The sequence below is a fragment of the Heterocephalus glaber genome, unplaced genomic scaffold (assembly GCF_053883595.1).
Source record: "Heterocephalus glaber isolate CG9 unplaced genomic scaffold, H.glaber_assembly_v1.0 deba00001481, whole genome shotgun sequence".
In the NCBI taxonomy this organism is placed as follows: Eukaryota; Metazoa; Chordata; class Mammalia; order Rodentia; family Bathyergidae; genus Heterocephalus; species Heterocephalus glaber.
Genome location: NW_028258317.1, coordinates 25,393,864 through 25,408,375, shown reverse-complemented (window position 1 = coordinate 25,408,375; position 14,512 = coordinate 25,393,864). Strand labels below are relative to the sequence as shown.

The window sequence follows — 14,512 nt, the reverse complement described above, 5'->3', positions numbered from 1 at the left end:
TACAAAGAAAGAAATCAAGAAAACAATTCCATTCACAATAGCTTCTAAAATAAGTACCTAGATATCAACATAACCAAGGAAGTGAAAGACCTCTATAATAAATACTACAGTACTCTGAAAAAAGAAATTGCAGAGGATAATTTTCTAAAGGAAAATGGAAAGACATTCCTTGTTCTTGGATAAGCAGCATTACTGTTGTTAAAATGACCATTTTAAGTGTTCTACAGATTTAAGGCAATCCCTATTCAAATAACAACATTCTTCACTGAACTAGAAAAAAAAAAAATCCTAAAATTCATATGGAACTAAAAGAGACCCAAAATAGCCAAAGAAATCCTGAGCAAAAAGAGCAAAGAGGGAGCCATTACAATTCTGGATTTCAAGTTATCAACAAAGCTTTGTAACAAAAACAGCATGGTACTGACACAAAAATAGAAATGTAGACCAATGGAATGGAACAGAAGACATAAAAACAACCCCATACACCTTCAGCCATCTGACTTCTGACAAAGGGGCCAAAAATGTACCCTGGAAAAAAAAGAGCTTCTTCAAAAAATGGTGCTGGGAACACTGGATTTCCCTGTGCAGAAGAATTAAATTAGATCCCTATCTCTCACCCAGTTCTAAAATCAAATGAAAATGGATCAAAGACCTAGATATGTAAAAAGAACCTTCAGCCAGGTGTGATGGTGCAGGCCTGAAGGCTGAGGCAGGATTACCGGTATAACCCAACCCACACAACTTAGTGTCTTAGCAAGAACACATTGTAAAATAATGGGGAGGAGGGCCTCAGGATGTAGCTTGCCGTGGCCCTGGGTTAATCCTCAGTACAGCAATCAATCAATCAATCAATCAATATTTAAAACTAAACAAAAACCCCAGAAACTTTGCTGAAAGATAACACAGGAAGGGCTGGGGATTTAGCTCAGTGGTTCCACTGCCTGCCTCCCAAGCGCAAGGACCCGAGGTTCAATCCCTGGCACCAAAAAAAAAAAAAAAAAGATAACATAGGAAAACACTTAAAGCCACAGGCACAGATAAGGGCTTTCTGAATAGAATTCCAACAGCACAGGAAATACTATTAAAGAATCAACAAATGGGACTACATCAAGTTAAAAAGCTTCTGCATAGCAAGGAAAAAAATGAACAGTGAAAAAAATCTACAGAATGGGAAAAAAGTTTTGCCAACTACTCTTCTGATAGAGGACTAACAATACCTAGAATATTAACCTTCCCCAAAACAAATGACCACAAATCACAAAACAGGCAAATGAACTGAACAGATACTTCTCAAAATAAGAAGTACAAATGGTCAATAAGTACATGAAAAATGTTCAGCATCTTTAGCCATTAGGAAAATGCATATCAAAACAACTCTGAGATTCCATATTATTCCAGTTAGAATGAACACAAAAAAACAACAAATGCTGCCAAATTATGGGGAAAAAAGAACTCTTGCTGGTAGGAAAGCAGACTAGTACAACCACTATGGAAAGCAGTATGGAGATTCCTCTAAAATAGAATTCCTCTAAAAACAGATATTCCATTTGACCCAGCTATACCTATCCTGGATACACAGTATTCCCAAAAGAGTTAAAGTCATCATATTATAATGACAGATGCATATCCATTTTTTTTGGTACCAGGGATCGAACTTGGGTCCTTGCGCTTGCGCAGCAGGCGGCGAAACCACTGAGTTAAATCCCCGGCCCTGCATACCCATTTTTATAGCAATGCAATTCACAACTGCCAACCTCTGGAAACAGCCTGGATGCCTGTCAACAGATGAATGGATAAAGAAAATGTGATAGATATATATATATATATATATATATATATATACACACACACACACACACATGTATATATATATATACATGTATATATATAAAATATTATTCAGCCAGAAAGAATGAAATCTTGTCATTTGTAGAAAAATAGATGAAACTAGACAGCATAATGCTAAATAAAATGTCAGACACTCAAAGTTAAATGTTGTAGTTTCTCTTACATAAGAAACTAAAATATAAACACATAAATGAGTAAAATAAAGCAGAGATGGTAGGAAACAAGAAGGCAAGCTTTTTGGAGATAGAGAAGGGGAACAGGGGAAGGGGAAAGGTAAGGGAGAGGGAAGTAAAGGGATCAAAGCTGATCAACATTATGTTGTATGCATGTACCAATTCCCCCAAATAAATAGCACTATTATGTATTGTACACACACACAATAAAAAAAAGTGTTCCACAGACCTACTGAAATAATATGCAAAAAATTACCAATAGTTAATACAAAAATAAGGAAAAAAGAGGGATTACTAAACTTGGGAAAAATAATTCTTTCTTCGACAAGAATATAATTTTAAAATTGTAAGTGAATTAAGTCTACTTGTTTTCCACTTTGTTCCAGAAAAATTTTCCAAATGACTCTTATAAATATATACATAAAATAAAAATTACATGGAAAAGCAGGGCAAAAGGAAAATAATATGTAAAATGTGTAACATGAAGCCATGAACAGGTATTAGTACCGAACCTCTAGAAAGCAGAAGACAGAAACTTTTACTGAGTAATAGCTAAGTCATTAAGTGCTTACCATGAATCAAACACTATAAAAAATATTCTTTGCAACAATCTCAGAAACTAGATGCTATTATTCCATTTAACAGATGAGAAAATTTAGAGATCAAATAATTTAAATCTTTTATTACAGGGAGGGGTTGTAGGGTCTTGTTATGTTGCTCAGTCCAGCACCCTGCCTCAGCCTCCTGAGTACCTGGCACTGCAGGTGTAAACCACCACACCAGGCTAATTTTAACCTTTTAAAGTGAAAAAAAATAAAACCCCAAAACCAAACCCAAGCCTGGTGTTGTAGTGCACACCTGTAATCCTAGCACTTGGGAGGCTGAGGCAGGAGGATCTCTGTAAGTTCGAGGCCACCTTGGGCTACACAGTGAGTGAAAGGTTCAAGGATAGCCTGAACTACATGGCAAGACCTTGTCTCAAAAAACCAAAAAAAACACCAAAAAACAAAAAGCAAAACCCAAACACCTAGATACTCAGGAAACACCTAACTAGCCATGGTAACAAGAAGAGAACATGTCCCTGTCTATAACATATTACATATGCTTCATGATAGGGACAGATTGAAAGACATTATTGTACAATAAATATCTGATTACTGTGTTTAGATGTTGAATATTTCCATTTATAAGAAAAGCTGACTTTCAAATATGTAAAATCGTTTTAAAGTCCTACTTAAAGGTTCTGCATTATTTGATTATTCCTTTCTTTAAACAAATACGTAGAAGATCATTAATTTCAATCAGTGGAACATTCTATTAGTATTTCATTCATGTACAAAAACAGAATGCCAGGCGGGGCAGGTACTTCATCATTAGAACAGTTGCCTAGAATTCATGAGGCCATGGGTTAGGTCCCTCGCAACACACACACAAAAAAAGGGCCAGGGATTTAGCTCAGTGATGCTGCTGCCTGCCTCGCAAGTGCAAGGTCCTGAGTTTGATCCCTGGTACCAAAAAAAAATTTTTTTTTAAATGAAGAAAAACAGCCAGATACCATGGTGCACACCTGTAATCCCGGCACTCAGAAGACTGAAGCAGAGGGACCACGAGTTTAAGACTAACCTGGACTACATAGAGACCTCATCACAAACCATCCCAAAAAAGGAAGAAACACAAATTTTAACTGGGTATGGTGGTACACACCTGTAAGCCTAGCTATTTTGGAAGCTTAAACAGGCATATACAAGATCAAAGCCAGCCCAGGCTAAGCAAGACTTTGTCTTAAAATAAAATTAAAAGGGATGGGGATGTAACTCAAATGAGAAAAGTCCTTATATAATTTGGGCAAGGACCTGAGTTCATTCTTCAGTACAAAAGAAATAAAACAGAAGAAATATAGTGCTGTCTTAATTTGCTGGAAACAGTTAATTTTTTAAAAAAAATTCTCATGAGTAACTTTTACAATGGTAACAACTTATCTCCAAAACTTTATATCATTTCATTTATTTCTAATGAATAACAGTGCTTTAAATTTAATTTACATAGTTTCAGTTTTTAAATACTTAGGAATCAGAGATTTTAAATGCTTGATCCTTGATATTTGTAGGGCCAGGGATTTGCTCAGTGGCATCACGCCTGCCTCTCAAGCACAAGGTCCTGAGTTTGATTCCTGGTACCCCCCCCCCAATAAAGCAATGTACAAAGTGATTCTGGAACATTCTGTAGTACCAGAGAGCAAGGAAGATTACTGAAGGTCCTATTAAACAGCCACAAGAACAAATTAAAGAGGCTTCCAATGGTTAGATACCAAACAATATGAGAACATAAATTAAGTGATAACTAACTCCTTAAACAACAACAATTAAAAAAAAAAAGGTGGGGGAAGGGACAAAGCAGGCATTTACTGTCTTCTCTGTATAAAAGTCTTACATGGGAATCAAAGAGTTGACTTAGAAAGATCTCCATAGAAAAACACTGTGATTAAAGGCTGTAATAATGGCAGAATCAGAATGTAATCATTTTGTAAACATCAATGAAATACTGGATCCAGGTAATGATACAATATTTATTTATGAGTTACTGGGTAAATCTAAGTATTCACTAGATATCTAAAAGTAAAAAATTAGTTTCTGTTTTAAGTGTGATAATGATATTGTGAGTAGCCGCTCCCTTTAGGAAGAAAAAGAGCGGGTCGGGGATTTAGCTCAGTGGTTCTAGCACCTGCCTCGCAAGTGCAAGGTCCCAGGTTTGATCCCCGGTACCAAAAAAAAAAAGGAAGAAAAAGGGGGGAGATTTTTGTTATTTACAGAAAGGATCAACAAACTAATATATGTCAGTTTTTTACAGTCCAGAAAAACTATAAATGTTATTTTACATTTTTAAGTGGTTGAGAAAAAAGCAAAAAAGTTCCTTGACATGTGAAAATATGAAATTCAAATTTGAGTCCATAAATATTTATTGAAAAAAATTTTTTTAGAGATTTACTAAAAACTGGACAAGCTCATGTATGTACTGTCTACAACTGCTTCTGAACTACAGTGTCAGAGCTGAGTACTTATAATAGCAAAAATATGGCCTGAAAAGCCCAAAATATTTAGTATCTGATCCTGTACAAAAACTGCCAACTCTTGTTTTCTTTCTTTATTTTTTGGTACCGGGGATCAAACTCGGGACCTTGAGCTTGCAAGGCAGGCAGTGGAACCACTGAGCTAAATCCCAGGCCCCCCCCCAAATTTTTTAAATGATACTAAAGTAGAAGGAAAGATGAAAGAAAATAGGACATAATGCTGATAAACTTTGAAACTATGTAAATTCATGAGTGGAAGGATCATTATATTATTCTCTCTATTATATGTTTACTTAATAATGCATTGTAATATAGAAAGACTCAACTTTTATACATATTGGATTTCCATATAAAACTTTTAAAATTTGTATCACTCTTGAGCCAGCTGTGGTGGCACATGCCTGTAATGCCATATGAGGCAGGAGGATTGCGACAAGTTTGTGGCTAGCCTGGGCCAGCCTGAACTACATTGCAAGACCCTATCAAAAGGAAGGAAGGAAGGAAGGAGAAAGGAAGGAGAGGGTGAGCGAGGTGTCTTTCTGTATTAAAAATGTCACAGATACATTTTACAAATTCTTCAAGCTTATGGGTCATGTCTCAAACTGTTCCAGATAGATATATAGATATCTTTTTATAGTCCACAAAAACTAGATTTTTTAAATATTTTTAAGTGGTTGAGTAAAAAACAAAATAAAAAATTCCTTGGCATGTGAAGATATGAAATTCAAATTTTAGAGTCCATAAAAATTTATTGAAAAATATTTTTGCATTTGTGTATTATCTATGACTGCTTCTGATATATATATAAAACATAGCTGTACAGATTAATCATTTCATTTATAAAAGATCTGTTAAGTCACACACAAATCCAGAATTATCACAGAGTCAGGATTATATACAAATCATGGAAAATGATATCCCAAAGTATTACATATTTTTAAATAATGATGCCAAATCCCTGAACATATTTCTTCGGGGTCTTCATAATTTGCTGCATAAATACAGAAACGAAAGTCAAAAGATAAAGAAATTGTCTTCATTTTCCAGAGTAAACTTCACTGCACAAAATTGAAAATTATGAAGTGTATTAAAATTTTACAGCCTCTTCCTTTTATAACTGGAGAGTTCACTTTCTACATATAGACTGGGGATGTAGCTCTGTGTCAGAACACTTGCCCAGTATGTGCAAAGCCCTGCGTTCAATCTCTAGCACCACAAAAAACAAAAACAAAAAAGTATTTTTTAAATATATAAGCATGTCAATCTTTTACTTTACAAATAAATCTGTGTTACGGCTTATGTTTAGATGTCCCCACAGAGCCTCATGCTGTCATAGGTGCTTTTTCAGAGGTGGCGAGATCTAGTGTGTGATGTTGGAATTGATTCACAGTGCAGTGCTAGGCTCAAGGGCACTACGACTAAGAGTATGAGTGCTACTCACCCTAAGTAGTCTGGATAAGGGGGCAGAGAGACGCTGTTCAGGTCCCTTGCTTGTCTGCTTTACTACCTTCTGCCAACCATCAACTGTTGCTCCTCTGCATGCCCCCTGCCTTGGAGCCAACCGATTATGGACTGAAACCTCTACAAACTGTGAGCTAAATAAACCTTTCCTCCTTTAACTTTGGGTGCCAGGCATTTAGTCTCAGCAAAGAGAAAAGTAACTATGACAATCTGTAAACAAACTTTACAGAACTACGATGATCTAAAAACATTTTTTCACTAACAAGCCATAGTTACAGGTAAAACAAAATGTACTAAAAAATCTGAAAAAATGGATACGTGAATTTTACTTTTAAAGAAATGAAACTTTTTCAGATAGAAAAATACCAAAGTGTTATACTCACCTGTATCTTTGTGACCTTTTAAAATATAAAGTGGCACCGGACTGTCCAGTGAGAAAACACAAATATTGTGGTCATTTCCTCCAGTGGCAATTAGTCCATGAGGGTATATGTCACTTGAGGGTATGATGCATACACAAGATACAAAATTAGAGTGGCCACTCATACAGTGCATTTCTGTAAAACCCCTGTTAGGACTGGAAAGACAAGATAATTAATAGATATGAATTTGTGCCCTGACTTAGCTACCCATAACACAAACTGTCAAAGTACTCATTTTCATTTTTTCATTTAGTGTCCAGGCTGAACTTTAAAGTATATAATGTTTGAAGAATCACTCATTTTTAAAAATTAAACATTAATTTGCATGAGTTCTATAAAGGATTTTATCAGATTAGAAAAAGTTTGATAAGTGTTTCTTTGATGAAAATGTTAATTAACAGAAGGAAAAAGGAAGGAAAAGGGGATAAATTAAATATTAAAAGTGGCTTTTCCTCCACAATGAATGTAATCATTTTGTACTGTAAACATGCACTGATAAAAAATTGTTTTAAGGAGTAGCTCTTTCTCATTCTCCATCTTCATTCTAATCATCAGTGATTGTTACTCTAAGATATCCCCGGACATTTTTTACACTATGAAGCATTACCTGAGTACTTCAGCATTCCAGTATATATACTCAGTACTATACTTTACTGTACTTTAGTATAGCATGTATATCTAAAACAGCTAGAATATCAATCATTCTCAACATGCAAAACAGAAACTAATACAGGGATATACGCAGGACCGCTGTAGGGGCACATACATTAATAACTGCCTTAGGAATATCATGTTATACATATCACTAAGCGTCACTGCCTTAAGTCAAACAGATTATGGTATCATATGTGGAAAGCAGTAAGTTAGCTGTTGAAAGGGACATACAGAGTCACATCCCTAACTCAAGTAAAATGAAGAGTTTGCAGACTAGTCGAAGGAGATAAGTGAACATAAAGAGATATGACTCTGGATAAAGAATGAACACACTCATCTATTTTTGCACCCTTCACAAACCTCACTAAAAAGTTTAAATATAAAAGGTAGGTGATATTTCAATAAAGGCATGAACCAACAAGGCCAGTGAGGATGGAAAAAAACAAGAATACAACTTTGAATACCTGAAAGTTGACAGAAAAGTAGTAACAGCTTTAGGGGACCTGAGAAAAATGAGTTCTAAGTAGGCAACAGGGAAAGTGGAGAACCAATTTACCAATAAATCCCCTCACAGCACAAGAACTGAAGAAGTTTTTAAGAAGATGGCAGAGTAGGAAGTACTAGAAATCTGTCTCCTCCCTAACAACTGCACGGGCAGAATCCATCTGATGATACTATCCGAAACACTGGTGTCGACTGAAGGCTTGCAACTTCCAGGGCAAAGCACGGGCTACAAAATAAAATGTTTTTTTCTGGTGCTGGGAATCAGACCCAGGGCCTTGCATGTGCTAAGCAATTGCTCTACAGGGAGCTATATTCATAACCCCTTGAAGTTCATTGATCAATTTCAGCTCTTAGCAGCGCAGCAGCTACCCCATCCCTCACCAGGCAGCCCCGTGGCAGGAAACATGCACTTGGTTCCTGGAGCAGCTTACACACAGGTACAGAAGCTAAGGTAGGATCCTGTCCTCCAAACATCAGATCTTCTGTCTGATCACTGACTGCTGCTCGGGTCATAGAGGTGCAGAAAAAGAGGCAGGTAAAACTGCTGTCTCCTCATCTCTCCTGTTGTTGCAAGCCCTTACCTCTCCAGCTGAAGTGACTTCAGCTTTCTGCTCAAAATGTTATCAGGACCCCAGCAACCAGTTAAAGGTGATTAGCAAGGTCATTGATCTTGAAGGTTTGGGAGTTAGGTTTCTCTAAAATGAGTGGATGGATGGAATGTCAGCCCAGTCGTACCTTAGTTTTCCTTCCAGATTTGATCCTTCCACTGGTGAGGGAATGATCTCTGTCCTTAGTGCTCTTGGATCTGTTAGGTTTATGTTTTACGTCTGTTCAATGAAAGGATAAGATATCTTTGTTGCATAATCTTTTCCTACACCCTAAATGCATTGCTTCTGAGTTCTGGGGGTCTGGCCCATAGTCCTTTGTCTCCCTGCTGAGTCACATTCTTCCTGCTCAAACTCTTCTACCGCTTCCACCTGCGAAATTGCTCTCCTAGCCTCCAAAATGTCAGATAAACTGGTGCTTTCAGGCAAAGGCTATAACTTTCACTTCTGAGGTTGATGAAAAAAAAGTCTTAAATGATTCCTAATGGATAATAAAGATGGGGTTAATTCCTTTTCAGAAATACCAAGGGAGGGATCAAGTCTTCCCAGCAACTTTCAATAAGTTAACAAAAGCCCACTGAGGCATCATTCTGTGCTGCAAATGTAGTAAAAAACAATAAATAAAAATAAAAATAAAAATAAATAAAAGGCTCACAGAGGCAAATCTTAGCTGATATTTACTTTTAGCTTCCAATTTGAGTTCATATTTTTTAACTGATATGCTTAAAACATTTCTTGAGCACTGGGATAGCTGTTAAACTGCAATTAAGGGGGTTAACTTCTGCTGCTTTTTGCCTGGGCTAAAATAAGGATGCCATGCAAGGTCTCTTGGAGGTCTATTGGTCAGCCAGTCCTAATTAGAATGTAAACATCTATAAACTCACTCGGAGACCAAGGGTGGAAAAAAAAAAACATGTACTAAAGATACTTTAAAATCCAAGTAGCTACTAAGCTTGTTACAGAACGAAACCAATAAGGATAGAGAAGGAAATACAAAGAAAGTTTAAGTATGAAGATACACTTCTGGGGCCAGGGATTTAGCTCAGTGGTGCCACCACCTGCCTTGCAAGCACAATTTCCTGAGTTCAATCCCTGGTATGCCCCCCCCATCCCCGCCCCCGCAAAATAAGATATACTTCTGGTATGAGATTTTATGATAAGGTTTTACCCTACTAGGTCAGAAAAATGAAAGACAGGAGCAAAACTAGGAGGTTCAAGAAAGGTTTGCAGGGAATGAAGTTTATGAAAATAGACATGTTTGGTTATTTTAAGTTTTTGCTCTTGGTTTGGTTGACCCTGGACTGTTCCTTCTAAACCTCCTCGTTGCTCAAAGGTGACTGAAGGGCTGTAATACTGACTCATAAGTTTTCAATCACTGCTCCTCAGGTCCCAATTCCGCCTCTGGTCTGATGGTCAACAGGGGTTATTTTGTCTTGTACTGGGGATGCAAGGACAAGGGACACCATAGCTAGTATAATTTTCTGTCTTCTTAGATGGAGACAAAGAGGCACATTGGCAATAGCCTCATGGACAGATGACCACCTCAGTCTAGTTAAAATTTCTGCTTTGAGTTCCAGTTTGATGGAAAATATGGCTCTAAAAGAATGGTTAATCAGTTCTGTCCAGTTTCAGGGCTCCTGGGACCCTGCCCCACTTTAGCCTTCATTGCCCTTCAGCGAAAAACATAGGGTCTAACAGTTGATCTTCAATTTCACTTACAGAAGTATTTCAATTTCTTTGGGTAAAGAAGTTCAACTTCTTGTCACAACCAAAGGGCTTCAGGGACACAAGAGAGACCAAAGGCACTCCAGTCAGCACACTGGTCAGAGCAACTAATCCTGTAGCCTCGCCCCCTCTCGATCCTAGTTCGTAGCCAGTAGCAACTAGGGCTTTACCAGTGGCCAGGGGATGCTTTGGCTGAAGAGTTACTTGAATAGGGAAAGCAAGGAATACCTTCTTTCCTTTTAATGTGTATCAGAAAAATGGGAAGCTCTGTCTCACCTCCCAATGCATTCTCAAAAAACTCCCTTGCCCTCAGATCCTGAAAAAAACATTATCACCACTGCCTGGTCCTCTTAGCCTCTGTGAGATAGACCTCAGCCTCAATTTCCCAACTGGAAAAATACTCCGCCCCAGAAAATAATTATCAGCTTACAGGACAGGTTACATCTCTACTTCTTAAGCCTTCTTATTGCTTCTCTAACCTTGAAGACACAGGGACCCATACTGGGGTCCCTTGGACTCTTCCTCTGCAATGTCTCCTTCCAGTATGTATGAGAATGTGATAAAAAGATGGGGGACCTCACTGGGAACCTGAAAGAGAACAGTGATGGTACTTCAAGTATCTCAACTTCTCTCACTCCTCCTTTTGGAAAAACACCATTAACTATTCAGGAATATGGACAGGACCCATGTTAAAACTGAACGACATCAATAATCATACCTGGGGTTATATCGCCCAGTGTTTGGGCCTTGTATTCAATAAGACATTACTTTGTCTCTAGATTTTCTCTTTTCACTATCACCCAAAACATTACACACCATTAAAGACCCTGCACAATCACACCATTAAAGACCCTGCTCTGTGCATAGATGACTGGTTTTCTGGAATTACACCTTCCTCCATAGGCCCATGGTCACCCTGAGTCCCCAGCATCTGCCCCACTGACATAGACTTACAATCTACCTTTAAGTTTGCCTGACTACAGGGCAAGACTACTGCTGTCTCCCTCACAGGAACTGTTCTCTTATTTCCTCCGTAAAAAGCCCTTGCATCACACTCTCTTTCTCATGGAGGGGAAGATGCACTGTTGCCAGTGCCCTCCATGACATCCTCCATGATTCTTTAAACAATCCACCTTCCCAACGTCTGGACCCATCTCTAACCTGGCCTCCTTCTTAAAATAAGTCTCTTGCCCAGTCTAGGTCCAAGAGCTCCCTCATTAAATCCCTACGAGGGTAGGCCTAGACCCTTATAAGATCCTTCAGATCAGTACTAATGCTCTTGCTACTTCTCTAAGTTTCTGGACCCTGTTTACTCAAATCTTGTTTGCTTTGTCTCCTCTCACTTAGTCTATACAACTTTAGATGGTTATGCAGATACAACCCACCCTAGAAATCCCATCTGACTTCTATCACAGACCATTAGACAAACCTTCTGGAGGATGCCGCTGACAGCTGACCCCTTCTCACCACACTGTACAACTCAAAGCAGCCAAAACAGTGTTCATCCCTTTTCCCTAATGACAGGGATACCTCTTCAGAGGGGGGAATGTAACAGGAATTACTGGTAGTGAGATAGGGGTTAGGATTCTATTAGGCAATAAGGACAGTAGCCCCACAATGGAGTCAAGGAACCCCAGAATAGAGTTGCAAAGTCATGACCTGCCAGGGGCCTTACAAAAACATCTGCCAGGTGTCCTTCAGCTGTCTGGGTCCCAGAACATGACCAAGCAGGCCACTGGCTCAAGGGCACGTGGGTCCTGAGTGGACACTGCATGAACACTTTCTTAGACTGGACCCTCAAAAATATGTCGTCTCCTAAAGAGTAGATTATATTGCTTACACAATGGCCCGAGCTCCCTTCTAAATCTCTTAAAAACCTCCAGGCCAGTGACGGCAAACCTTTTAGAGCTCTCAATGATACAGACAGCCCACTGTGGCACATGTGACATAGGTTCACCACTACTGCCCTAGACAGAATATTCTCATGAGTATCCTCCGCAAAACACCTTGCAGCAAGTGGGAGCTTTACTCTCTTGGCTTTTTATCTTTTACTTTCTTGCCTTTATATCTTTTAAATAAATCTGCTTGTACCCTATCTCCTCCATCCTTGGTTTCATTCTTCATCACCATGAGACACAACCCTAACGTTAACATTAACATTAGTATAACCTGAGTAAGAGTATTCTTGGAGGGAAGACTTTTCAATCTATTTTTATTCCAACCTTTTATCCTTTGTTCTTGTGTTTACCTTTGTTTTGTTTTTTGGTACCAGGGATAGAACTTGGGACATTGAGCTTTCGAGGCAGGCAGCAGAACCACTGAGCTAAATCCCCAGCCCTACCTTTGTATCTCTAAGCTGTTTAGTTGTTTGTATCTCTAAGCTGGCTTAGGTGTTAGAATTATTAGCTTGTAACCTGGGTGGGCTATTTTCTGTTACACTTTTAGGCTTATATGGCTATTTGCTTAACTCTTCCATCAGTTTCTTTGACTCAAGCTTCTTTGACTACTTATAACTAAAACTATTACACTATAACCACTCATATCAGGGTTGAACTTTTTGTTATTGTTGTTTGGTTTTTTGAGACAGGGTCTCACTATGTAGCTTAGGCTAGCCTCAAACTCACTATGTAGCCTGGGCTGGCCTCCAACTCAAGGCGAACCTCCTGCCTTGGCCTCCTGAGTGCTGGGATTACAGATGTGCACCACCACACCCTGCTCCGGGGTTGAACTCTGAACTAGAGCTGGACTGGCTTTAACCCTTTTTTCATCAACCTCTCTAATAAATATTTGAAGGCCAGGAGCCCTCCTTAGCAAAGACTTCTCCACATAGCAATAAACACTTGGGGAGTTTCATCTCCTCTTCCCAAAACCACAGATCTCAGAATAAGAAACTAACTTGGACAAGAAGGAAAGTATTCACAAAAAACTAAAACTAGAAATTCTATTTGACCCAGCTATTTCCCTTCTAGGTAAACAGTTAAAGACATATTACAGTGATATACGCACACCCATGTTTATAACAGCACAATTCTTAACAGCTAAATTTTGGAAACAGCCTGTATGTCCCTCAACAGATGCACAGATAAAGAAAATATGGTGCTCTATGTTTATAGCAGCTCAGTTTGTAATTGCTAAATCATGGAAACAGCCCAAATGCCCATCAACTGGTGATCGGATAAAGATGTGGTTTTTTTTATAAAATGGAGTACTACTCAGCCATAAAGAAAGATAAACTAGAGACATTTATAGCTAAATGGATGCAGCTTGGGGCCATACTCTTAAATGAAATCAATAGGAAACATGTAAATACCAAATTGTTTCTCTGGTGTGAGAAACTGAAAGTGTAAATGAGGGCCAAAATGTATTAAACTGTGAAATAGGAAGAAAATGTTCAAAAGGGGGGGGGCAACGCAGGGGAAATGAAAGGCGAAGAAAAGAAGGAAAAAAAGGAAACAAAGCTTATGTGTATAGGGAGGGGTGGATGGGTTGGAGGGCAGGGGAATGGGAAAAAAATAAGAGCCAAGATATATCATGTACAGGTACAAATTCCCAATGATGAATGCGATCATTATGAATACCTAAAATGTACCAATAAACTCAATAATTTTTTTTAAAATATGAAGCTTATACACAATGGAATATCATTTTGCCACAAAGAAAGATAAATTTGAGTGATGTGTAGGAAAATGGATGCACCTCAAGACCATAATGTTAAGCGAAATAAATCAGACATGTTAGCTTAAATATCACATGATTTCTCTCATGTAAGAGAACCCCAAAGTATAAATAATTTTAAGAGCAAAATAAAAGACAAGTAATAGCAAACAGAGAGACAGAACTTTTGTAAATAGGAAGAGGACCAAGAGATTGAGGGAGGCGCAGGGGAAGAAGGAAAAGGAATTAAGATGTGTTATGTACATGTACCACGATGAAAGAGTATTCAATGCAACTTTCTGTAATGCAATTTTTGAGAATTAAGATCTTCACAAATAAAATTTGAGAGAACACTACAGTGCAACTTCTAAGGGGAAAAAAGACATGCCAGACACTTTC

At 38.2% G+C, this 14,512-nt stretch overlaps 1 protein-coding gene across 4 annotated transcripts in view; it reads right to left on the bottom strand.

Annotated features, from left to right (window-relative positions):
• The window catches only part of Plaa (phospholipase A2 activating protein), a 41,731-nt gene that overhangs the window by 26,283 nt on the left and 936 nt on the right, over nt 1-14,512 (bottom strand). For 2 of the 4 annotated variants that reach the window (XM_004838364.3, XM_004838365.3), the window contains exon 2: nt 6,933-7,126. The exons of 1 other annotated variant lie outside the window; for it this stretch is intronic. In XM_004838364.3, coding sequence (XP_004838421.1) covers nt 6,933-7,126 — 194 coding nt within the window. Of the gene's footprint in view, nt 1-6,932; nt 7,127-8,864; nt 8,957-14,512 lie in introns of all 4 variants that reach the window. One more of the 4 variants, XM_021252933.2, reaches the window with a different exon arrangement.